This window comes from Colius striatus, chromosome 1 (genome assembly GCF_028858725.1).
Source record: "Colius striatus isolate bColStr4 chromosome 1, bColStr4.1.hap1, whole genome shotgun sequence".
NCBI classification, from domain to species: domain Eukaryota; kingdom Metazoa; phylum Chordata; class Aves; order Coliiformes; family Coliidae; genus Colius; species Colius striatus.
This window is the reverse complement of record NC_084759.1, coordinates 28,378,136-28,404,534: the sequence shown is the minus strand read 5'-3', so window position 1 is coordinate 28,404,534 and position 26,399 is coordinate 28,378,136. Positions and strand designations below refer to the sequence as shown.

The window sequence follows — 26,399 nt, the reverse complement described above, 5'->3', positions numbered from 1 at the left end:
CAAATGTAAGGATCTCAATAAATTGTAGCACTAAAGAAAAAAAAAAGTATCTCCTGAGCTTGAGACCCAAGGAAGAGTGAAAGAACTCCACTAATAATATTTTTAAAAATTAGTACAAAATAAACAAATAAGTCCCTTGAATCCTGGCTTTACTGGGGGTGGGGGGAAAAGAATAAATAAACTTCCTATCTTTCTGCCCTTCTATTCATTTGCAAAATGTTAAGTAACAACAAATTCAGCGAGGGGAGAAACCTTCTACAAGAAAGTAACTCCCACAAAAGGTGGCTCTGAGAGCATCAGATGATCTCTCCAGGGAACTGTTTTTTAAACTCAGCAGCCATCCTGCCACACACACTGGGTACCGTTCCTGCTTCAGACCTTTGTGGAGGAGGTTTGGTTCCTGGGAGCTGGGAACTTCTCACAGCTCAGAGATGCTCCAACACTTGTTATGATTCACCAGTGCCCAGGAGCCATAGAAACTGCAGGACTCAGAACAGTAGTGCCCAGAAATGATAATTGCAGCTCACTGACTGGAGACTACAGGCATACTACACTCACCTCCCAGTGACAAAGTTTCTTTCCAGTCCCTACCAGTCAAAGGTCAATGAAAAGGGTTTATATTTATCCTGATTTACTGCAATCTTTTCCACCATAACTCTTTTCTGGATTTATAAGAAAGTTACCAGACAACTATTTAAGACAACAAAGTGTTTGGCTTTAACAACAAAACTGGGAAGCAATTCCATTAAATATGTATTTTTATACATAAGTATATCAAATTAATGAATATATATTCACAAATATATGTTTACATTATTTTTTCTGCTGGGAAAAAAAACCCAAAGTTATATCCCTTTCTTCTTTTAAGCCAAAGAATTAAGTGGAGGCAACCAAATTTACCTTGCCACCTGCTATCAATTTTTAACACCTTTTTCCACTCCTTTCATCTCAACTAAACCATCCTATTATTTTTCAGTCTTTGCTAAATGAGATTTTCCCATGCCTCCAATTATTTTTATTTCATGTCCCTGGACCCAATCTAAATTGGACACACTCATCAGAGATGGCTGTTGGCTCTAATTGCACTGTCCCAAAGTAAGAGGTTCATCACTGCAGATTACAAGGCTGGTCATAGATGCTGCATCATCTCCTGTTTTGTTTGGATACACATGGAAAGATTTTTTTATTGGTTTTAATTAAAAAAATATAAATCAGATGCATTCCATTTTCTTCCGTTACACAAGCACACCTACCAGGACACCAACCAATCTACAGCACTGCTTTCTTCATGTGATAACCAGTTTCTAACACAATAAAATTCCTTAGACTTCAGAAAAATATAGCTCTAACCACTGACAACACTGAGATCAAGGAAATGAAACTGTTTGTGCATGCTGACCTACCTCAAAATCTATCAGCTGCAGGTTGGCAATAAGTGTCACCAGAAGGCCACTGTTGTATAGCTCTTGTGCCAGCTGAGCCACAATTTCTGTAGGTGGCTCCTTGTCTGTGGTTCCACAGAGAATTTCTTTCATTGCTTGCAGAGATTTTGACACTTCCTCTGATGCCTGTTTGTCAGCAGATAGGGGTTTTGATAAAAAAAGGGGGAAAAAAAGTGTTTTAAGACAAGCAGTTCAAAACAAAAGCTTCTAACTGTACTTACAATGTTCATTATCTATTGTAAAATGGTTTCATACTTTTATGTAATCACTGGAGTGGGAGCATCCACACCAGCTCCTGCAGGTCCTACACAAGCACAACGATACACTCAATTTAAACTCAGTATGCCATTCCTAACAGATTATAAAATAGGGGTAGAAGTGCAACTACCAACCAGGATCAGCAAGATCCTTTATGGATTTGGAGACAGGCACTGCTCTGCAGAACCAGCAGCACTTTCACCATCACTCCCCTCTTCCTCTCCAGTGGGTTCCATCAACACATTGGGGGGTAAGGTACCAAACCATTCCGCTTCTCCCACCAGCAAGGTGGCCAATGTCCTGCTTCCCCATCAACTGCTTCCTGATGGACTATCCTGGCTTGTACCTCTACTGGGAACCTAAGTAAACCCTTGTACTCCTGTCTGCTTTGCACTGCCATCACTTGTTTCTCCTCATCACGTGGTGTTTGAGCCAGCGTCTTCTGCAAGGCATCTGCTCACTGAGAGCACAGGCATTTCAGTCTCAGGTTGGGAAATTTAGTTAAATGAAATGCTGTTTTTTAGAGTAAAGCTTGATAGCAGCCACCAAGAGAGCTGAAATAAGGTTTTGATCTTTCACTCCCACTTAGCGTATACTAATTCTGTGCACTGTTTCAAGTAGGATGATCTTAAAAGACTCAATCTTAAAGGTCTTTTCCAATCAAAACAATCTAAGTACCTAACATAGAGGGCCATAAAGCTTAAAACAGGAGATGAAAGGGAATAGTCCTGTAAGAACAGGTCACACAGCATTGATGGCAGTCGGCAGGTTTAAATCAGATGTGAATGGTAACATCCCACTTCACAGGAAATGACCAGAGTTTGTTTCACTTCCTATAAATAGACTCTGTAGAGCAGAAGTGTTACTTTTTTCACATATGTGAGTGCATGCTTTAAATCCCACCTGCTCTAGCTATGGGGCAATGACTTTTTCTGGGTCAGGGTATATTTAATACCTACGTGACCTGCAGCAAAGCCAGTTAGATCTTTTGGCAGGGAGTGGGAAAGAAGGGAGAGGTTTGAAAGCAAAGCTGAGAATGAGAGCAAAGTGCCAGACTAAATAGTTAAAGATACTGAAGACAGGACAGCATTTCACATCTATATTGCAAAATATTTATTTGAAATTAGCATTTTGTTAGCTTAGTAGGGAGGAAGAAAACCCCACACAGTAAGACACATAGAAAAACCCTAGTCATTTGTAAAAGCTAACTGGACATTAATGGATGTTTAAAGCCAGATCAATAACTTCAATACACCTCTCACATAAACTGAAAGGAAAAATGTCATGCTTTCAAATACCACTCCATCAATCTGCATAAAATAACCTTACAGTGCTCCAGAGAGGCATCACTCAACTGCTGCTGATCTCTCAACACTTTAATACTGATTTAAAGCACAGATTTTATCCATATTACTGAATAAACATCCCAGAAAAAGCCTAGGAAAAACACACAACAAAATACCACTTTCACATTGCATCTACCTGGAAGATTCAAGCACAGCATAAAGAAATGTTCTTTCCCAATCTTTTTGTACCTACGCTCAGTATTCTGCTAGTTGAAATAGGTCAGTATGAACAGTGTGTAAATGACTATGACTCTGTGATAACTTTAACCACATCAGAAGTCTTGTTGTTTCTTATAGTCAAGTAAAAGAGTCTATTTTTACCTCAAATGTTAGTGGTATGTCACTAGAAATATCCCACAGAGTACAGATGGGATTAACAACAGGGGTGCTATCTTGAAAACCAAAGCTTTAAATCTTCCTAAGAACTGTGCAAATATTTTCATATCAAAGGAAAACCCCATACAATTTTGGCTTTTCACCCATTCTGCCGGGCATTCTGTGGTTAGAAAAATATAAATAATATCCTTCTTTTCAAGTATAAGTAATCTTTTCTGTAGAGAAATGTTTGCAAGACTCAGCTTTAGGATTAATTATCAAAAAGGAGGTCAGAAAGTAAAGTGCTGCAGGAGAAAACAAAACTAGAGAAAGCTACAGCATTGATGGGCGCAACTGGGCATCACAGCTGTATTTTGCTAATCATCTGCCATCCCATCCACTCGTTTTCTCAGTTCTTCTACGTGCAATTTACATTTTGTGTTTAACTTCCTCCCTCTTCATATCCTCTGAAAAGTCTGTGGTTTTGACATTCAACCCGCCACCGAAAGCTGTTCCTGGTCAAATCTAAGGACTGCTCTTTGGTGCCTATCCCTAATAATCTATCTGGAGCTTTTCCTGGTCAAATCTAAGGACTGCTCTTTGGTGTCTATCCCTAATAATCTATCTGGAGGAAAAACATAATCCCAACACACAGATTCTTAAATGAACAGCCACTTCAAGCCTCCACTTTGACATTTGCACTTAATCTTACAGCATCTTTAGAATAACACCCTAGGAACACAAGCACTGTTTCTGAGATGGAAATGTGCTCAAAACTCAGGGAGAGGGGAGGGGAGGGGAGGGGAGGGGAGGGGAGGGGAGGGGAGGGGAGGAGAGGAGAGGAGAGGAGAGGAGAGGAGAGGAGAGGAGAGGAGAGGAGAGGAGAGGAGAGGAGAGGAGAGGAGAGGAGAGGAGAGGAGAGGAGAAATTAGAAGATCCAAAGACCTTAGATTTGTCCGAAACAAACAAAGCAAACACATTCACTCTAATACGTGGAACATACAAGATGACACAAATGTAGCTGCAGAACAGTTTGTCATAAGAAGGCAGACTGGTCCAGATCTTCTTCAGGAAAATTTGTAAAAGCCATCAAAAACCTCAGCAAGACACTTCTCCTTCCCAATGATTCCACAAATAGCATTTCAGTGACCAAACAAGAGAGACATTTGCTAGAAACTCTGAAGAATACTGTGATTTCCATAGTACTTCTTCTTTTCCATCACTGGCAATAACAGCAAAGTGCTGCAAGCATCACTTCAGCAGAAGTTAGAGAACAAAACAAAATGTTCCAGGAAATATCCAAGCACTTTAAGCTATTTGCCTCGTTCTTGCAATTAAGCACAATGTTACTTCCAGCAGATCTTCCTCTTGCCCTCTAGGTACGAGTCCTTTACATTAGGACTAAATTGATGCCATTATATTTACAGAAGGTGATGTGAACAGAGAGGAAAAAAGGGCAAGAGAAGAAAACACAGAGTCCTAATCAAAACAGATTATATATCTATTACACACAAACGTCAAAAGTGAACTGAACTTTGGACAGTTAAAGTTGCAGACAGAGACAACAAAGCATAATGCAAATGGACTGGCAGCACACACATCAGTTTAGCATTTGTGTCGCTGTCACTGCACAGACGTCAGGACCTTCATCCCCTCAAGCAACTTAGGGGTTTCTAGTCTACAGGCATCTCAGTTCACAATGTCCAAGCTTGTAAGGATTCAATTCCACCACAGAACATTAACACTCAGGGTGGGTACAAGCTAAGTTTCCTAAGTTACAATGTTCATTTGCAATAGCTGTGAAAGGGAAGGAGAGCACAACCCCTCCCGACCTGCACAATGAAGGCAGTTTTTTCAGTGATGGCTACTACTTCTCTAATTTCATCCAACACAGGACTATCAAGTTCTTTCCTAAATGAAATAACTCTTTGTCCACAGAGCATATATCATAGTGACCATCAACCCACAAGAGGTTTCTGGGTTCATTTTGAAATATGACATTTTGTGCAAACATTCAAATCTAACAATCCTCAGATTACTCTGCTAATGCTACTGGACTAGATACTGTACAGTAGCCTTGGAGATGGAAAACTTAAATGATAAAGCAGTTCAACCACTCCTGCTTATAAAGTTGACTTTTTTTTTTTTGGTCAGAATTAATGTGTCCTTCCAAATCTACTACCAGCTTCAACCATGAGAGCTGGAAACTGAGATGAAGATACTTGTTTAAAGTTTGCCTTCCTCATAGATCAAAGTCTTGTCATTGTTTACTTAACAGGATCACAACACAAAGAAAGAAGCTTACAAAGACATTTTTCACTGAAATTCTAGATGAAAAAAATCTTAAGAATCATAGAATGGCAGGGGTTGGAAGGGACATTTAGAGATCATCCAGACCAATCCCCCTGCTCAAGCAGATTCACCTAGATTGGGTCTCATAGGAACATGTCCAGGTGGGTCTTGAAGACCTCCAAGGAAGGAGACTCCACAACTCCTCTGGGAGCCTGTGCCAGGGCTCCATCACCTGAACAGTGAAATAGTTTTTTCTGATGTTTAAGTGGAACTTTTTGTGTTCCAGCTTCATCCTATTACACCTTGTCCTGTTGCTAGCTACTATAGAAAAAAGGGATGTCCCAACCTCCTGATAACCACCCTTTAGGTATTTGTAAATGTTAATAAGATCACCTCTCAGTCTCTTCTTCTCCAGACTAAACAGCCCCAGATCCTGCAGCCTTTCCTATATGAAAGATGTTCCAGTCCCCTGATCATCTTGCTGGCCCTACACTGGACTCCAGAAGTTCTCTGTCCCTCTTGAGCTGAGGAGCCCAGAACTGGACACAGGACTCCAGATGAGACGGCTCCAGGGCAGAGTAGAGGGACAGAAGAACCTCCCTCAGCCTGCTGGCCACACTCTTCTTGATGCATCCCAGGATGCCACTGGCCTTCTTGGCCACGAGGGCACATTGCTGGCTCACAGTCAGTTTATTATCAATCAGGACTCCCAGGTCTCTCTGCAGAGCTGCTCTCCAGCAGTTCGACCCCCGGCCTGTACTGGTGCAGGGGGTTGTTCCTCCCCAGATGCAGGACTCTGCACTTGCCTTTGTTGAACCTCATGAGGTTCCTCTCTGCCCAACTCTCAAGCCAGTCGAGATCCCGCTGAATGGCAGCACAGCCTTCTGGGGAATCAGCCAGTCCTCCCAGTTTGGTGTCATCAGTCAACTTGCTGAGGGTACATTCTGTCCCCTCATGCAGGTCGTTGATGAAGATGTTGAACAAGGCTGGCCCCATAATCGGTCCCTGTGGAACTCCACTGGCCACAGGCCTCCAATTCGATTCTGTGCCATTGATCATCACCCTCTGGGCTCTGTCATTCAGCCAGCTCTCGATCCACCTCACTGTCCACTCATCCAAGCCACACTGTCTGAGTTTTCTGATGAGGATGTTGTGGGAGACAGTGTCAAAAGCCTTGCTGAGTCAAGGTAGATGACATCTGCTGCTCTCCCCTCATCTAGCCAGCCGGTTATGCACTCAGAGAAGGCTATCAGGTTGGTCAAACAGGATTTCCCCTTGGTGAAGCTGTGTTGACTCCCCTTGATAACCATCTTATCCTTCATATGTTCAGTGATAACATTCAGGATGAGTTGTTCCATCACCTTTCCAGGGATGGAGGTGAGGCTGACCAGCCTGGAGTTCCCTGGGTCGTTCTTCTTGCCCTTTTTGAAGACTGGAGTGACATTGGCGTTTGTCCAGTCCTCAGGCACCTCACCTGTCCTCCATGATTGTTCAAAAATTATGGAGAGAGGCTTAGCAATCACATCAGCCAGCTCTCTCAGCACTCTAGGATCCTCCCATCAGGACCCATTGACTTATGAGCCTTAAGCTTGCCCAACAAGTCTTTAACCTCTTCCACTCAGGGCAAGTCCTCTGCTGTCCTGGCCATCCTGTTATCCTTGTCAGACTGGGCTTCCTGAGGGTCAGCCTTGGCCATAAAGACTGAAGCAAAGAAGGCATTCAGTACTTCGGCCTTCTCTGCATCCTCAGACACCAGGGCACCCTCAGTGTTTAGCAGCTTCTTCCCCAGAAGAACTCAGGTCTCTCCTCTATACAGCCTAACACACATGTGAAGACCAGTTGATTCTATTACAAAAGTTCAGTCTTTATTACAGGATGGTTAACACTATTATGCCTACATTGAAATATTTCCATATTCCAGTGCTGATCTTTCTTTCCTGTGGTGCTAATATTGGGTTCTTCATTTTAACTTGCTTTGTAAAGTCTAAATGACACCTACAAGTTTTATCTTTTTTTTTTGACTGATACCTCTACAGGAGGGCCAAAAGTGTGTGACAATATTCTTAGGGCAGTGATTTAGTATTATTAAGGAATAATGCAAAACAGATTATTTTTTTTTCTCTATATTCCACAATTACAGAAGACAGTTCAATAAGGAGGTTCTTGGGCTTTTTCATTAAGGGATTACAAATAAATCTTCCAAGTATTTTTTTTTTCTGTTGTAAAATCTTCCCAAGAGTTTTTAAAGAGCAGCATGGAAGGGTGAACCAAAGGCCTTATCTGTTGTTCACGCAGAAAGCTGAATTTTTAGTTCCCTAACTACATGAGCTGGGACTTTCCGTACTCAAAGGCTAAGTTGTTTTATCTGCAACACCACTTGTGTGTGATATAGCAAAAAAAACCAAAGCAGATCTTTTGCTTCAGATATCAAAATTCCATACAGGTAGCTTTTTAAAAACCCCACAACACATACAGAGATACTTTACCAAGAGTGTCCGCCTTCAGTAACTTAAATTTCTAGCTATTCCAGTTGACTTAATAAAAATTACCTCTACTTACTAACCTTGCCCTTTCCCTCTCCTTAGCTACTGAGGGCAATTTCACATTTATCTTCAAAGTTCCACATTAAGTGCATGTGATCCAGACCTATTGTGCTTGTCCAAGAGAGAGAGGGGAATCTGCTGTTATGCAATGTAGATCCATTGCATCTTTTTACTTCTCTCCAAGGAAGATTACAAAAAACGTAATAGGCAAAGTATCAGGCCTTGAATGATTAACAGTCTGAGCTCCTAGACCTGAACTGCAACATTTCAAAGCTTTCAGTGGCTTATCTCTATTTTACCTCTATTTCACCAACAGGACAGAGGCTGTTACAGGTCAGAAGGGCTTAGTCTTCCTTTATTAATCTAAGGACTTAATATTTAACATATATGACCAGCTGCAACAGTGAAGAAAAACCAGACTGCATGAATATTTTCCATCTTTCCAAACTCGGAATCAAATACACATGAGAAAAACACAGGATGCCTGACATCTGGCACCTGCACAGCAATCAGGAAATCCTAAACTGTTAATAAAAATATGGCAAAGAGGATCATACAGCTTCTGTTTGTGTACCTAGCGTATTTTCAGGGTAAAAAGAAAAAATCTCTGAACTGTTGCTCTGTTGCACAGTGGCAGATAGCCTGCACAGCATGATGTTAAATACTCCAATGTGTAACTCAGTGAACTGCCAGTACTCCACACTGTAACAATCAAAAGCATAAAACTCCTTAGTTTGGCTTTATCTTGTTTTAAAATATTCTGTATTATTCAAATCAATTTTTCTCCTAAAAGAACAGTGCCAATGCAACTCCCTCTACATGCAACTGTAAGGACTTCCAAGAAAAGCCATTGGTGCAATCTGAAATCAACATCTGTGTTGTTTCAGGGTCATCCCAACTGACTTACTCTTGGTGCAATTTCACGCTAAATGGATATATAGGATCAAATTGTAAATGTTGTGATCAGGAGGCATGAACTCTGTCCTTCAGCAAAATATTATGGCCTAGGAGTCAAGGAAGCTGGCAAAGACAATTTGACCAAGCAGGCTAAACAGTGAAATGCCAATCACAAGGACATACAATGAAATGGAAGTGACAGGTTTGCCCCACCCAGACACAAATTCCTTCCCCACTGTTAATCTTGTACTTAAGACACAGCTAAAGGTTGTAAGGTCCTTAAACATAAAATTAAAAAAGCAATGAGAAGAGACAGGTCTTAACCTTTTGGCACCAGCACCCGATAGCATCTGGAGTTTCTCCTGTCTCTAGAGCAGTAACAGGCCTTAGCAGAATAGGGAAGCTGAAACGTGAAACGCTCCACAATACCCCAGGCCACACAGGTGCCAAGCCCTTCTTATCACATTCTCTCAGTTTCACTGTGCAGCAATGAAGTCCAAGGCAATTTTGCAACTGACTCTGGCAGCTGCAGAATTGCGTCCATGGGTACTCATGTTCCAGTAGTCACATAATTGTTGTTCCATGCAAAACATCTCATATACCGGCCCCCACCCACTTTATCAATGCAGCAGCAAAGTGAAGAGGAGCTGACAACAGCTTCACTGTTGCGATGTAAGAAAAAAATGGATTTATTAGTACAAATATTTGTTTGCTACATTAAGAAAAAGCAGGATTTATTGATATAAATATTTGTTCCAGAAACACTTAAGTCTTTTAACTGTAGTCTTAATAAAATGCTGCTCTCCTAACCCTTCTGAACAGTACCAAATTTGTTACAGTATATGGAGATGAGACAGGATAGATTACAGTGATCTACCTGAACAAGTAGTCTCGTTAAATATATCTAAGTCCAAAGGGCAGAAGCTAGACTCTTCAGGTTATTTCACACCTAGCTTCACAGTGTTTCTGAACATCAAGGGCATTGTAGCCTATGGTTCTGCCTGCCAGATAAAAACACCCTTTGAACCAGCTCTAACTCACTGGGGTTCATCTTCCATGACACACCCAAGTCTTGGGCCAGCTATGCCAGAAACTTGAGCCCATCTAGACCAAATGCAAAGATTAGGCCACATTTCAACCAACCCTAGATCCGTTGGCTGTAGTAGATTAAAAACCTTGTGTGACGCTGTGAAGACTTTTGCTGCGGGGCAAGTTCAGAAAATGTTACCAAACCTGTAGGCACTGCAGATGGCACTGAGTCACAGGTGCCGCACCCAGAGGTGTTTGGTTAGCAGCGAGAGGGTGATGTGCTGAAGGACATGCTTCCTTCAGTCACACACTGTCTGCCTCCTCCACTGCTTTGTGCTGACCAGACTCAGAAGTAGAATACAAGATTTTGAGAAGATGAAATGTCACCCCCTTTTTTGTGACACCCTTTCTACTAATGTCCTGTTACAACACCCATCAACCAAAGACATGATGGCATATCAGTAATAAATGAAGCAGTATGACCAGCATGTTGCATTCTGTCTATTCTTCCTCAGGTTCAACAGATCTATCTGCTCGATAGAAGGGTTTCTCTCCTCTTGCTCCCTTTTCACGCGTATCCTCCAAACGCTACAGAAGTTTGTGCTGGAAAGAAGGAAGTCTAACCTCTGAATCTCATTTCCTTGGTATTTAAATACTTCCTTGCTTTTCTAGTTAATTCCAGAATGGGTATTTCTCATTAAATCCAAGTACAGTTTGGTTCTACATGACTGAGATGAATTTTTTTATGGGGGTTATAGAATTTTGTATTAAAACATATTTAACTGCTCTTGACAGCATCAAAGCCTGAATAGGATGTCAGCAGTTGTACACATTTTTTTCAACTGTTGGAAGAGAGGAGGATGGCTGATAGGGAAGGCTTTAGTCCACTTTTCCATCTCTGTCTTAACCTACTTCATCTCCCAATTGTTAAGTTAGATTTGCCAGTGCTGCAATACCTTCTTCTAAATAGATGTTATTTAAAAACAAAACACAAACTCAGAAAAAAGTAAAGTATTAGAAAGAGCACTTCAGAGGAAGAGGAGCCATATTTGGTAGGACTTCTCAATTTGTGGTCTATCAGCCACCAAATAGAGTTGAGAAAATGGCAAAGCTTTAAGCACACATACATCCAGGCAAGCAAACAGACAAAAACAACTCTTCCATAAAATAAAAGCATATATTCAAATTTAGACTATTTTTCTTTTGAGAGTATTTTAAAAAGCATTATGGCAACACCACATACAGTAGTTTAAAAAAGAAGACGTGGAGAAACTGAGTCTAATTCAATCTTTAACTAAGACAACAGATGCTAGTGGAGTCAACAGAGTTCAAAGTCTGAATGAGTTCTATTCTATGTCTAACAAAGCCACCATTAAGCGTGTAAACTTCTGTGTATTATGTGTACACATGTAAATGTGTCTCAGAAAAGATGTATACTTGCTTTTATACTTTATACATGCTTTTCTGAATCATGTCTATCGTGTCATCTCTCCTCTACCCATCACTCAGAAAGCCTTCACTACAAAGCTCCTTCTACCTGTGTACTGCACAGCCTGTTAGAAATTATCATTTCTACACTACTTAAAAACAGTCCCTCCAAGGCACAGATGGTTCCTGCACATAGGTGTGTTAGAAGTGTCTCCCTGTCCAATCTCATGCCCCTGCAGCTGCTCAAGGCATCTTCACCTTGTACTTAGACTTTCTCAACTGGGAAAGGAAATGAGAAGGTTCTCTGCTAGCCCTGCAGCTAATTTAGGCTTTGCCACACTTCTCTGCCAATTCTGCTGTCTCAGCCCACATACCACATTGGCTGTACTACAATAACAGCTCAATTGTCACAGGATAAATCGTCTTGTTCAAGTATTTGAGGCAAGTCCTGATTGGAAGCTACTCTGCACACAAACAAAATCAGAGATGCTGTGGAGTCATACCATAGAAATCCTGGGAACCCCAGTTTTATGGTGAGGCACAACAGTATACCTTCATTTCTCACGGTAGACAAGGAGTCAGGAGTCTGAAAAATTGGAAAGCCCTGATTCACAGACTTCTGTGTTCACAGGCCCACAAGGTCCAAAGCCAGTGGTGGGATATCCAGGGTCTGTGGCTCTTGGAGGAGCCAGATCTTTGGGCCCTTTCAGGAGTTCGACACACTTCATCTTCTTTTGGAAATCAAATTGGAGGTAAATTTTAAAACCTTGTCAGGTCTTGAAGAGCACAGAGTACAGCACTGTGCTTTGGTTTGCTTTGCTTTGTTTTTCAGTTAAATTTATTTAATCATACTCATGAAAACACAAGATGTTATTTATTAGTATTACTAATTAAGTTTTGAAAACCTGTGTGCCATTGCAAGTCTCCCCGTCATCTTTTCTTCTCCAACTCAAAGTGCAAAAAACACTTTAAAATGGTTTTATTAAGGCCTCAAATGTGTATGGATAGCAAGAGATGCAAAGGGGTCATTGTTTTTGCAAAAAGTTGCTTTTCCTGACATTTTTTTAAGTTTATTGTTGTCACAGTACTGAAGATAGTTCTAATGATTTATTCTGTAAACTCAAGAGAATGAATCCAGCTATTTTCTTGAATAGGTGTTTATTCTAGGACAGCTCAGTGCAACACTTTAGAGTTACTGATGAGTCCCACATCTTCCCTTCTGCAGGGAGAAAGGCCCTATATGTGCATCCTCTACATTGCAGCACAAAGTCCTGAGTCAACAAGCAGTGTAAAGCATATGGGTAAACACCACCCTCCCAAAAAAAGGCTGCTTTCTTCACTTTCTGTCTTGCTGCCGAAAGAACTGCCTTATTGCCTTTCCCTCCTTTCCCCCAGACAGCCACATTTACCCTAGGAACAGTCTCCACCCCACAGTGATAAAGCAAATGGGAAAGCACTGAAAATCAACCTCCTGCAAAATAAGCCTCGTCATGAAATTCACAAGCTCTTTCCATCCTAACACACCAGGGGAACGCTTCCCTATCTTTTGCTTTGTGAGAAAACCACACACCAGCTGCTCTGACTTTTATGAAAAATTTGCATTGAGTTCTCCACTTTCCAAGTTTGAATTTCTCCTCCTTTGACACTGAAATAAATAAACCATCTCAAAGCCAAAAATTCTCAAAACCACAACCCAAAAGAGTCATGCTGCAAAGCAAATCAAAAAGAAATCTGAGTCTAGAGCTTCTGCTTTGAATGTCGTCTTTAATCAAGCCCTGAAGGATGAATTCAGCAGGGGAAGGCAGACTCTGTTGGTTTATTTAGTTACTCATTTTAAAGTTTTAGTTCTGAATCAAATTCCCTTAGTGCTTTTCAGTTAACCGACAGTATTTCAGCATGAACCATCAAATACCAGAGGCCTCCCTGAAATTTGTGTGATTGATCTTACATAATTAACACTCTGAGCCACTGGCTTTGAACTGGAAAGCTCCAGAAAGATTTCACTAAGGGCATGAAGGGCTCTGTGCTTACCTTTTGGGTTGGGCTCATTCTAATACAGGCTCCTGGATAAGGCAGTGGAAGCAAAATACACACACACAAACATCATCTACACAAAAACTGTGCTCATGTCACTTATCAGCTATTTCTGTTTCCATCGACATTCAGTTTTAACCTCAAATTAAGTAAAATCATGTATTTCTACTGCAGTAATAATATAGGGGGTCAGTCTCAGACACATACACACAAAAATAATTAAACTGGTTTGATGTAAGCACAAATTTCTAATTGGGAGCATTTTGTATGCTGGGATGCATCTTCTCAACTGGCCACTGGAAAAGTGGCAAAAGTAACTTGGGTCTGTGTGACAGATACAGAGGAGAACAATATAATTAGCAAAAAACCAGCACTGCAACTAGAATACATATAGCACAGCTCACTTAGGAAGCACAGGCACCCAGAAGACTGGAAATGATTGGTAGACTGAGGTCTCTTTTACATACATCAGAATACATACACATTCGCTGTTTTACACTGTCAATGCTCATCAAAAGTTTTGATCAGTGAGTACATACACGTTAATTGTCAGTCTCATTTGTTATCCTGCTTAAACAACTAATGGCACAATTGTTTTCAAAGAGCCTTCCATGTCATTTTATTAGATGCATTACTATTTGAAGCAGTGGATCATCCTTTGTTTCTGGCTGAGGCTCTTGGATCTCAATGTTTTCTTTTTGATATCCAGATCGGTTGTACTTTACTTATGCAAAAGCCCCTTGACTTCAGTAGGACCATTACACCACAAGTCTACTTACACGTGCAATTGCTTGCAGAACTAGAGCAGTGAGTAAACATAAGTTTTGTTCTCTGTATTCTACTTTTTCCCTGGCATAAAAACCCGTTGGCTTCTACAGCATTACCTCATACCTTGTCTGTCTTTTTTTCTTGTTTTTCCAATATGGCCATGTTTTCTTTCAGAATTTTCACAATCTCAGCAGGATTTTTGTGTGATTTACTAAACAAAGGCATGGTTTTTCTTCACCTGGATTTCTTCCTTCAGGATAGAAGAGGACTGCCTTAAATCAAACAAGAAACAAAAATAGCTTTTAAAGTTTATACGAAAATGCAATAAATACACACAAAGACATTATGAACAAGAACAGGTTATACCTCAGGCACTACATTTTGCTTCAGATACTCAGTAGAGCAGTAAAAGTTCTCAAGTACAGTTACTGCAAGTTCATCTAGGATTCACAAGCTACTATTAGCACATAGAAAGCAACTATTCAGCACCTGCGCAGAAGCTGGATGCTTCCTAAAGCCCCTGACCTACAGTGAGTCTGTGCCTATGTCCAACACTGTTTGGATGCTGCATTTCTGGCAGGCTCCACTAGATTTCTGATAGGAGTTTCTGCCAAACTTTATCAGCTTCATCACAATGCAGATAACTAACTGCAGACACCAGCACATCAAAAGCATCCTTTATTTAGAGCATTGCAAGATAAGGTCCCAACTTCTCTGCCATCACACCTTCTTCTTCATCTGCTTTTCTTTCTCAGCCTAAAGCATCTCAAGAGTTTAAGCTATCCCCTAAGCCTGTCAGACTTCAAGAATCTGTGGGTCAGAGCTCACTTGTGTAAAATGCTGTCTGAATTAAACAAGGAACAGAGAATCAGGCCCAAATACGGACATAAATGTTTTCCTGACATTTAAATGAAAGACTGAGCATTTTAATGAAAAAGAGTTTGTTTGTTTAATTTAAAACATTCTTCCTCTGTATGGTTAGAAAGGCAAATACCACATCTCTCTATTTATACATAAAAGAAACCAAGCAGCTTAGCTTCTGATCCTACATAGCATTAAGTTGTGAATTCCCATGAGTTTTGCTGAAGGTCCAATACAAAGATCTATTGGAGTCAATGAACAGACTACAGATGGAAATATGTTTTGGTTAAGGCAGTGCCACTTTCCAGAGACATCCAGCACCAATCTTGACTGCATTCCAGTTTGTACAATAATGAAGACAATGTTAAGAAAAAAATAAGGGGGAGGGGTGCAAAAATAGTCTCAAACTTCCATCTCTTCCCACAACAAAAGACAACCATCACCATTCCTCCCCATGCACATTTGCAAAATCAGTCATGAAAACATAAATACGTACAAAACCCACTTTGATCTCCTTGTTCAACTTTTACAATCAAAAAAAAGCTCTATCCAAGAAGTTTTAAAGGACAGAATTAAATCAGCACAATACACACAGCATAAAGGAGAAAATAGAATGGTGTAATGCTTTCTTTCCCCAATGGGCCCAACGGACACGCTCCTCATCCTTCGTTCTTACTGCTGACACATCACCATTTGTGCCACACATCCATGTGTTACTAATCCCCAAATATCCTATGGAATTTATACCCATATTAGATAGAAATTGTATTATCACTATAAATAGCAATCATATGAAATAGTCAAGTATAAAATTCAAACCATAGATGAATACTTAAAAAAAAAAATCTATACACACTCCTTCTCAACATCTTATGAAAAACATTGAAAAATATTTCTGCAGATCATCTTTACAAAAAGAATTTCTATGACACACGGGAAATATTTTCTAATGTCTTATTTATAATACATTATATTATAGACAAGATATTATAGAAGTTCCTTTACAGTGTCTTGAGTAGGTGAATTTTTACATAGCTTCTCATTTGTTGCTAGGTCAGTTTAATAGGAAGATGCTCATGTTCAACATCTGAAAGTCCACCCCTTTTGGATTTCCATTTTCAAGCTCCTCGTGGTTCAGTTCAAGCTCATTTTTATTTCTGCAGTTTTGGCTATGTAACCTTCACTCCTTGGCTGGGCTCCCATGGAGCTCACAACTGTAAGCTTTGGCAGCACCATCCAACCAGCAGAGCAGTCACACCTCAACTTGACAATGTGCAAGACTGAAAACTGGCTATACTAACACCTAACTCATCTGGGCATGTTCAGATACATGCAAGCACTGGAAAAGACAGGGAGGCCAATATTATACAATAAAATTGTCTAAATGCTGCTACCAAGCACCCCATAATCCTGCACATGCTGCAATTAGAAGATCAGTAATTCACGACAGACTTTGAGAAGGACCTGATTCTGCATGTTTTACTATCTGTGAAGACAAAGCATGAGGATGTGAGTAGCAACAGAGTCTGAGAGCAGGAGGTTAACAGGCACACTGCATTCATACAAGGTGGGGTAGGTTTATTCAGATTGCTGAAGCCATCCCTTGAACTTCCCTTTTTAGACATCTCCACCCAAGGCAAAGCAATGGGGGAGATAATTTTTAAATAGAAGTACTCATGAGGTAGACATTTTGAGACTCAAAAAAACCCCAAAGTACACATGTTGATCATAAATTATGAACATATTTGCCTGCACAAAAGTAACTTTCATAGCTGTCCAGTGTATGGTGTCTGTATTTAAATAATGTAAACAATACATTTTGCCATAAAACTCCAACAGTCAGACTAGCACTATTCCACTGTATAGTTCCAGTCTCAAGACCATTTCTCTTTCCCTCATACACTACCAGTGTCCTAATTGTATGGGTAAAATCACCGGTAATAGAGCAGGAAGGGACTCGAGAGATTGTTTAGTTCTTCCCTCCGCTGAACAGAGCCAAGTCTCTGCCTTACTTCATTTGTCAGTCTTACATACAAAGCAAAGCATTTGCTGTATGCAAGGCGAGGAAGACAGAGAAAAAAGGGGAAGAGTCCCAGATGTGCATCAAAGAACATTTTTTGATTTACTCCTTTTCAGGACACAGTTCTTAACCTGTCAACCTCCAGCGACAGATGACACATCACTTCAGAAAATACATACTGGCAGCTGCAGGTTACAGAAGCTTTACTTGGAATTCCTTCTCTTCAATAGAGGCACTAATTTGGTTTGAATTCCCTATTCCTTTCATCACCTATTTTCAGTCTATTTTTTGGAACTCAGTATTTTCCAAGGATCTAGCCCTCTGTCAAGTTTGATTGAAATCAACAAGTAAGTTAATTGGGAAGAGAAGATGGACGATGTGACCACATAAGCTTCATTTTCTGAAGAAATCAGTCTGAAAATAACTGAAACGGAAAGACAAATGACAACTGAAGAGAAGGTCACCTTACCAAAGGTAGTTCATACCACAATTCCTTAGGAATACATTTTTAGACACAGAAAACATGGTAGAATCCATGCATCTAACATGGAATTGATCTAAACTAAATATAAGAGAAAATAAAGTAGTTGAAAGAAAACGATCATGTAAAAGGAGACATTGTCTCAGAAGGTAACAGCAATTTGGGGATGGGGTTGCATTTAGAGAGGCATAGAAATTAAGAAGCAACCCAAAAATTGCAGTGACTTGAAGTAGGAAGACATTATTAACACAGAAGAGGACTAGAATCTCATTATCTGAGAAACTGGACTGCCTCAAGGACTGATATAATAAAAATGGGATAAAAATTGTTAGTACGATGTATCAGATATTGCTGAACAGCAGAAGAGACAGAGAGTTTGGAGATGCCCCATCTTTGTCAAGATGAGGTTGGACAGGGCTATGAGCAACCTGATCTAGTTGAAGACATCCCTGTCCACAGTAGGGTGCTGGACTAGATGACCTGTAAAGGTTCTTTCCAGTTCCAACCATCTATGATTCTATGAATATCTGCTTCAAGCTGAAGATGTACCAGTAGAAATGACAGACATCTGGTGACTACATTCATGTTTTAAAGACAGGAGAAAGAGACAAGTATCTGATGAATTAAGAAAGCAACTGCCAGTAGAAATACAAAAATAATCACATCTTTGTATATGATGGAACTTCATATAGAACATTGTACACAATCCTGAACACCCACACTCAAGTAAAATCAACAGAGATTAGAGCAGGTGCAGAGAAGAAGGCTAGGCTGGCCAGAAAAACGGGAAGGTCAGCATGTCTAGAAGGCTAAAAGTGCTCACCTTGGTAAGCTTATAATAAAAACATAGGGAAGTCAAAGACATTATTTCAGCTCAAACACTTTATTTCTGCAGAAGCATATGGCTATAAACTGTCAATGAAGAAATTTAAGCTGAAAAATAAAGGTTTCCAACCACTGGAGCTTTGAGACTTTGAAATGACCTACTCTACCAGGCACACTACAGAGCATCTGTTCATAAATTTCTGACACTGCTGTCTGGCAGCAAGGGATAGGGCTCAATGAGTCTCTTTCTCTTCTACTTTCTAGGAAAACTTTTTTCCACCTAATGGTTACTCCACATATGTTTTTGTAACTTCAGAAATGCATTGAAGACACTCCTTAATTCATAACAAGTGTCCAGACAGCTTCTGAAACATTTAGTTGTGATGATGTTATTTCACTGGTGCTCTTGTGAGGAGTTTGTGAGACTAAGAAAAGAACTCGCTGTATCTCACTGGACCAACTCCCGCAGTCCTTCTCCCGGACCCAGAGGAAACACCCTGGGCAGCACCATGGGTGAAACAACACTTTCCAAAGCCTGCTGTGGACATCAGCATGAACAGGACGTTTCAGCTGCCAGAGCTTCAGAGTCCAGCACGTTTTATGATCTCTACTTTCACAAAAATACCTTCAGGAAATGTAATTCCATGTTTGTTTGGGATAGAAAAATGATTTTAGGTGACAGAAACACTAAAAGGCAATTTTACAGCACCATTTTCTAAATGTTTGGCTCTTTCTGTTTCAAGTCAGGAAAAAAAGAAAAAGAAAAGTCCCACAGACTAAAGCAGTGAGTTGAATCCAGAGGCAGATGAGGTTTACAAGACATGAGTATTAGGATATTCAGTAGCTTGTCAAAGGTAACATAACATTCCTTCATAGTCAGGGCATGTCTTCCCTCAGAGGCCTCCTACTCTGCAAACATTTAACCGACATGGAAAAAACACTTCAAAAAAGCCTTATATACCTGCTGTTACTCTGCCTCCTCTGCAAAGGGAGAAGCTGAAGCACAGAAAGATTAGAAGACTTATCCAAGGCCACATAAAAAAAAATATCAGTGACTGTGTCAGGAATGAAATCTAGATCATTTGACACCAAAATCTATGCTTATCAGCCTTCAAAACATCTGACAGTTTATCTGCTCAAAAAGGGAATGTACTAAAAAAATGTAGTGCAGCATGAGCTTTTTAATAAAACTATACAGTACGGTAAGAGATCTAGTTCGATTTATAGGCACTCTACCCAATCTCTTTGCTCTTAACCATATACTTTCTCAAAGATTACAGAGTAACTGAGCTTGTAAGCATGATGAAGGAAAAATGCAGACAGCAACATGACTCTACTCACCAACCCATCCCACTATGAAGTGACTCAGTTAAGTAGCTTGGTAATAAACACTTCCTCCTGACCACAAAGGCAAGAATGGGAGAAACCACGTGAACCCACCCATGCACTCTTCACAGACATTCCTCCAGACAAGCTATTTTGTCTTCAGAAATGAATGAGGGAAAAAAATTCCTTCAACTATCAGACATCCATCTTGTCTTAGGTTCCTGACCTTCGTTGACTTATTGATAAGAATCAAAAGACTTCAACAACTCATATTGAGTGAGAGCTTCTTGAACGGAAAAAAGACCTTCACTTTCCATTCATTCCAACGTGCCTAAGACCCATCTATTTGGGGCCCGAAACAGAACACTTTCTCCATAATTTTGCCTAATTCAGCCCCTACACAAGGGAAGAGATGCTTTTTTTCCCTCCTCATTTCTCTCTCCTGTCATATTTGGGAAAGTTGTTGCATTTTCAGAATCACATACTCAAACCAGGAGATGAAAGCCCCCAGGTGTGATGAACACCTGGAGAAGTCCAATCTGTCCTTCCCCACACAATGCCCTCACACTCGTTTAATTTGATATGCAGAAGGAGTCAGGGCTACATAACACTTCCCTGCAAATCCTCAATGAGCTGCATATTTTGGAAGGTACATTGCAAATGAGACAAAAGATTAATAGAAGAGAATTTTATGATTAGGGTGAACGAATGCCATCTCCTCTTGGCAACAAAATTATTACAAAAACTTAAGAATTTAGTGATCATAAGCCTTGCTGACTTGTTGCATTAGCTGGAATGAAGGTGAATATTGACTCCAACTTCACACAAAACATTGCAATCATGTCCACTATTGCGACAAATGTCTTTTTTTTAGCATATGGCAAGCATCCTGAAGACCAGACATGGAAAATAAGTAGGCAGCTCTGCCCTTAATCTGATCACTCCTACAGAATGAGAATAATAATATCAAATAGTTGTTCAGTACTCTTATGAAACTGAAGGCATTCATGGCGATGCTCCACTCAAGTGCTACAGTCTACAGCTCTGGAAGCACTCAAAAAACTGTATACTTCTAATTTTAATTGAGTGGTTGAATGCCCATTCAGTAAAACACAGAAAGTCTATAAAGTCTCTCAGCAAACTCAGGGTCATAAAATTAAACACTGAATAACTATCTAGCCATCGATACCACAGTTTGATAAACACCTGTGACAGTGACACCCAGTCCCACATGTATTCATATCCCTAGTGCCTCTGTTGGAGTGGTACAGCTGCCTGCAGGGCCACATGGTGAGCCAGGGCAGGGAACTGACCAGGTTAACAAAAAAATAACCTGGTGAGGAAAAAAATCCAGTCACATGGGTTTCCAGTCCAGTTCTTCCCACAGTCTTAAAAAGAGCTGCACCAGCAGAAGAGAGGAAGAAAAGGATGGAAGGAGGGTAGAGAGACGGGGCTGCTGGAGCAGATGCTAGAGCTCAGGTGCTCACCAGCCAAATCCACAAGAGAAAGGGGGTGCAAATGTGTGATGATACAAACTGACTGAAAGTATGCCAGGTATGGTACAGAGAACAGACTACGCTGCCACAGATAAAGGCCAGAATTAAAGTTAGGAACTCGAGTGTTTGACTTTGCTGCCTAGTGTCTTTTTATTACAGCACGTCCTGTGCTACCATACCCATTATTATTATTATAACATATTTATTAGAAAAGAATACTGCAAAGCCAGCTATCATCCAGATTCTAAACCCACGCAGAAGTGGTATCCTGTGGCACCACACTCACCCTGGCATCAGTCATCTCTGTATCACAGGATTACACAGCCTCCTCTACTTATGCTAATGAACTAGCTAGAAGTAGTAGCCTATCACTTTATGTTGAATCAAACCAGAAAGGTAAGAAACCACCAGTTTTACAGACACCAAATTTGTAAGATTGACAAGTTAGGAATATTTGGGATCTCTATTTCCATTTGTCACCACGGAGGTCTTTCAAACCTAAAGAATTAAGAATTCTGCAGTCCACAGCAAAACTCTCACAAGCTCAGTCACACAGAAATAGGTCTCTTAACTAATGTCTCTAAAGTACACACAATTCTAACTGAACAACCCTTAACAGCTTTTCATTTACTTAAGTAAAAGGGAAATCAAGTTAAATTTCCATTTCTAGTAGTAATAATAACTGCAGAAATAATGGAAACTGGTAATATAATTCAAATAACATAGGCAGCAGGCAAGAGGGAATAACACTTCCTCTAAACCCATTAGAGAGGCACATGAATACTATTTCAGAAGCCTTTTGTTCAATATTACTGAAAGTTACCTCCCTACACAGCATTCACTGACCATGTTCTTAGTAAGTCTGCTGTGATGCTTTCAATAGCTTCATAACACATAAAGATCATTTTCTATAGCAGCAATTTCACTTTACTACTATTAGTCCAAGAGCCTTTGCTCAAAAAAACCCTTCTCTTCAGCTCAATGAAAATTTTGCCCTGTATGACTTAACGAACAGCCCATTGCACAGAATTAGCATTTCAGGTTGACAAGATCCATTGACTCTAAGTAACAAGGCGTCAATTTACATACGTTGTTTCTTGTGACAGCTCACGCTCATCTTCCCTTCAGCTCTAACCGTTTCCCCACTGTCTTATGCAAGTGGCCACGCTCTCATTCCCGTGTGTCTCAAAAGCCAGTCCACAGCTGCAGGCAGGCAGTGGAGAGGAGCAACAGAGATGATATATTGCAGATATCTTATTTTTGGAAACCACACTGTAAATAAAGCCATTTCCAGAGATATTCCATGGACACGGAGAGCTTGGTCTCGGAGCCAGCGCCTTATGTAACAGGAGGAGCATTGTTTAGGGTTGCCTGCTCTAAAAAGCCACTCCTGGTAACACAGTTTACAAAGCTATAAAAAGCTAACAGCGTACGTATTGAGAACAAGCAGGCAAGCGGTTTGTTATGAAAAGGCTGGTGCTAACTGGAAAAAGAAAACTTTTATTAAATCACTTAACTTTCTGTCACCGGGAAGAAAGACATCACCTCGGCTGACACTTACTGTGTGTGGAAAGGTGGGGGCTCCTAGGCAGCGCCGTGCAGCCTCATGGCCAGGTGCTGAAGACAGCTCTGCCTCCTCCCCGCAGCCCACGCCGCCGCCAGCCGCCTTCAGTTATCTTCCATTTAATTCCTCTTTGTTCCCTCCCCGCCGATTATCGACACGTGGCAGAGACAAGGGATCCTGCGACTCGGCCTCCTGCTCTTCTTCTGCCGAGCGACTGACAGCCTCTGGAAAAGCGTTAGCAGAAAAGATCGCTTGAACGCGCACAGGCGCTCACAAGCAGCTGTAAATTTCCACTCCCCGCTGCCTGAGGCCGGACTCCCGGCCTCGCTCTGCCTCCTCGCCGTTCCTGCTCCAACTAGCTCCGTGGCTGGCTGTGCATTTTTTTCCCACTGCCCTCCCCGCGTCCCACTCCCTCGCTCGTCTTGTTCGCAGGCTCACACCCCCCCCCCCCCCCCCGCAAACTCCACGTCAGAGGGACGCGTGGAAAAGCAAAGGAAGAAGCGATCGCTCCGCCGAGAGATTCCTCCAGGGTTAAGGGAGGAGATGCGAAGATTTCGCATCACTTCTGTAAGTTTCCATTGCCCTCCAAAGTCTGTCGGTGGAGGGGAGGCATCGCTGACGGGTTCTCGCACCATCACGTGGCAGAGGCTGCTGGAATTAAATTATTCACCTTGCCGTCCTGCGGAGAATGCAAATAAGGCAGCCCCACGGCAGGTTGCTGTTACAAGATTAATAAGAACATCAACATGCTCACGCATCACGTCTTTCAGCAGAGTCCTGCCCAGAGAAGAAGTTAAGCTGCTTCCTGCCTATGCAGTGTAACATAAAGATCTGAATACTTTTTCCCAATAATGCTGCGAGGGGGGGGGTGGGGGGAGAACCCAAAAACCAAACAAAAACCTGCAGTATAAGCAAAATTTTAAACCCCACTGAAGAAAAACATTAGCCTAAAGTATTTTTTCAAAGGCTAATGAGATGGGGGGGAAAAAATCATATAATTTTTCTGAAACAAGTACTACCAGCTACCATCAAGCAGAAAAGTACAGTAAAATGCAATTAAAGGAAAATTTTAATTGCTTTTCTCTCAGCAGCTATTGCTCAGCAAGTGCCATATATTCCTGAAGGGAATAGTGAGTGCCTTTCACCCCCTCGCCAGCTGTCTGACAGACATTGAGAGCAGGGAAAAGAGGATGCTTTAGCAGCCACCACAGGCTCTGCAGAATGGCATTTAAATCCCATCCTCACCCAGATCTCGGCTGAGCCTCAGCAAAGATGACAGCCCAGCATGTATTTATGCTGAGCTCACCAGCCTGGGGGGAGATTTCACCTCCCATAACCTCGTCATTAGGGGAAAGCCCAGCCAAAGACCCACATTATTATCAATAATTCTGTATGCTGTGTTTACTTGGGGAACTAATCTTAGCCCCTGCTGCATACCAGCACTACAGTTGCATCAGATCTCAACTTAGGGCTCACCTGCAGCAGCTATTCACAGTCCTACATTAAAGCAGCCAAAGAAGCATGAGAAACCTCATTCCTGAGGAATACTGATGGAACAGCCACCTTTTAAAGGGCTCACATCCTTTGCTAGCAATCCCAGCTCCTAACCAAGGCAAACAGGAGCATCCAAATCCTCACTTTGAAGAAGAGCCAGTAATCAGCAGCTTGGCTGTTTTCAGTCACTCCTGTCCCTCCGGGGCTCAGAGAAGCAGAAGCAGTCCCTGCTCCCTTAACCTCCCTGCATTTGCTCCTGCATTTCCACAGGAGGTGCCAAGCCAACCACAGATCAGCAGATTTGTGCTCTCAACATATCTGTAAAGCGTGCCACCATTTATGCTTACACTTTACCTAACAGGTCATCAAGATACCTCAGCTCCATGCTCTTGGATGGCCCTCAACATTGCTGGGAACAAGCACTAGTGCTGCTCCTGCTGCACCCAAAAGCACTGAAACAAGTGACACCAAGTGGCAATTTCTGTTCCAGACCTGTAATAAAATACTCCTCCAGAAAAGAATTAAAGGCTTCATGTTAGACATCCTCAGCCAAGTTTCCTCTCTAGGCCATCTCCAGCAAGGGATGCTTTGGACACCAAGCTCAGAGCAGCATGAGCTGCTCTGCGAAGCCACATCTTTCTCCATGAAGCTCAATAGGCATATGGACAACCAGAACAGGCTGACATCTCATGACATGAAGGATTTGGGGAGGAAAACTGTAACCAGGCACCTTGCTCTGCCCAGCTTGGTGGAGACAGGGAAGGGGTGCTGTGTCCTGCAACACCTTATACCCACTGTGGGGTTGGCCCTTTCTTTCCTTATCGGATACCACGGCCTTTGGGTAAACATCATAGTGAAAGTCGTATGATAAAAACTCTGCCCTTGGGCTACTACTGAAGGTACCGGCTTTTCCTAAGGCAACACAAAAATCCAAGTATGCCATGTCATTAACTTCCGCTGTGAGTTTTTAAGACAGCAACTTTTTTTGCCTCTAACTATGTCCTTTCCATAGTGCATCCACCATCACTTCTACAGCAAAAAAGTCACACCTCTATTGCCTCATGGAGTTCAACGTTGGTGGGTGCTACCCTACAGTTGAATTATCACCAAAAAAATGGTTTAGTTGCACATTAAGGGACCTCACTGGAAAATTTGTGTATCATGGAGTTCCCTGGAGTATTCATAGAGCATTCTGAATACACAGCCCTTTGGAAGCACAAGAAACTTATCTAGAAAATTACTGTCCTCTCTTTTGGACTAAATATGTCTGTTTTCCTGGCTCTGGAGAATAAACTGAATATGCACTCAATTTAAAGTTCAACTATGCTGGTCTTCTATGTCATGAAATAATTTTGGGATTTAATAGACCTCTACACATCAAGAGAGCAAGACAGACACCTGCCCCCATCCCTGCATTGCAGCAGAAGAAACAGTGCAAAGAAGAGTAGCTAAACAGGCAGAGAAAAAATATTCCCTCATATTCTAATACTCTGTTTCATCTTCAGTGCAGTTAATTCTCTGATGCCAGGAAAAGGCCCTGAACCATCCAACAGGAATTAAGCCATAATTGCTTCGTACTCTTACCTGTTCCGTTCTTTGTTGCTGAGAGGTTATTAAATATTTCAAAAGAAATGTTTCCTTCAATTCTTCATTTGTAGTCATCTCAAATCTGGAATGATGTCATTATGAATACCCAACAATTCTCCATCATTTCAAAGAACACTGAAAAAAAAGTCTCTGTGCTCTGCTAAAGGACTCCAGCCTCCACATATTTAAATTCCATTATATTTGTTTCCTTTACAGTAAGCAGAGACCTCAGGCTAAAGCACGGCTAGAGTCCTCTTGAGAAATGTTTGACCTTGCTTTCATAACTTAAAATCGTTCCATCTAATAAAGACCAAAGGAAGAAAACCCCAGTCCATTATTCCTGCTTTTCCCATTTATTTTCTGAAGTGGAAAAAAGAAATTAGGGAGCTTGAA

The 26,399-nt window shown here is 41.3% G+C and overlaps 1 protein-coding gene across 3 annotated transcripts in view; it reads right to left on the bottom strand.

Annotated features, from left to right (window-relative positions):
- The window catches only part of CAB39L (calcium binding protein 39 like), a 51,877-nt gene extending 25,803 nt beyond the window's left edge, over window positions 1-26,074 (bottom strand). The window contains exons 1-4 of one of the 3 annotated variants that reach the window (XM_061994539.1): window positions 26,004-26,074; window positions 22,923-23,149; window positions 14,476-14,624; window positions 1,404-1,568 (exon numbers count right to left, since the gene is read on the bottom strand). In XM_061994539.1, the coding sequence (XP_061850523.1) occupies window positions 1,404-1,568; window positions 14,476-14,577 (267 nt within the window). In that variant the 5' untranslated portion in view covers window positions 14,578-14,624; window positions 22,923-23,149; window positions 26,004-26,074. Of the gene's footprint in view, window positions 1-1,403; window positions 1,569-14,475; window positions 14,625-22,922; window positions 23,308-26,003 lie in introns of those variants that run through there. The other 2 variants (XM_061994528.1, XM_061994549.1) reach the window with 2 other exon arrangements.
- Between the last annotated feature and the right edge of the window lie 325 nt (window positions 26,075-26,399).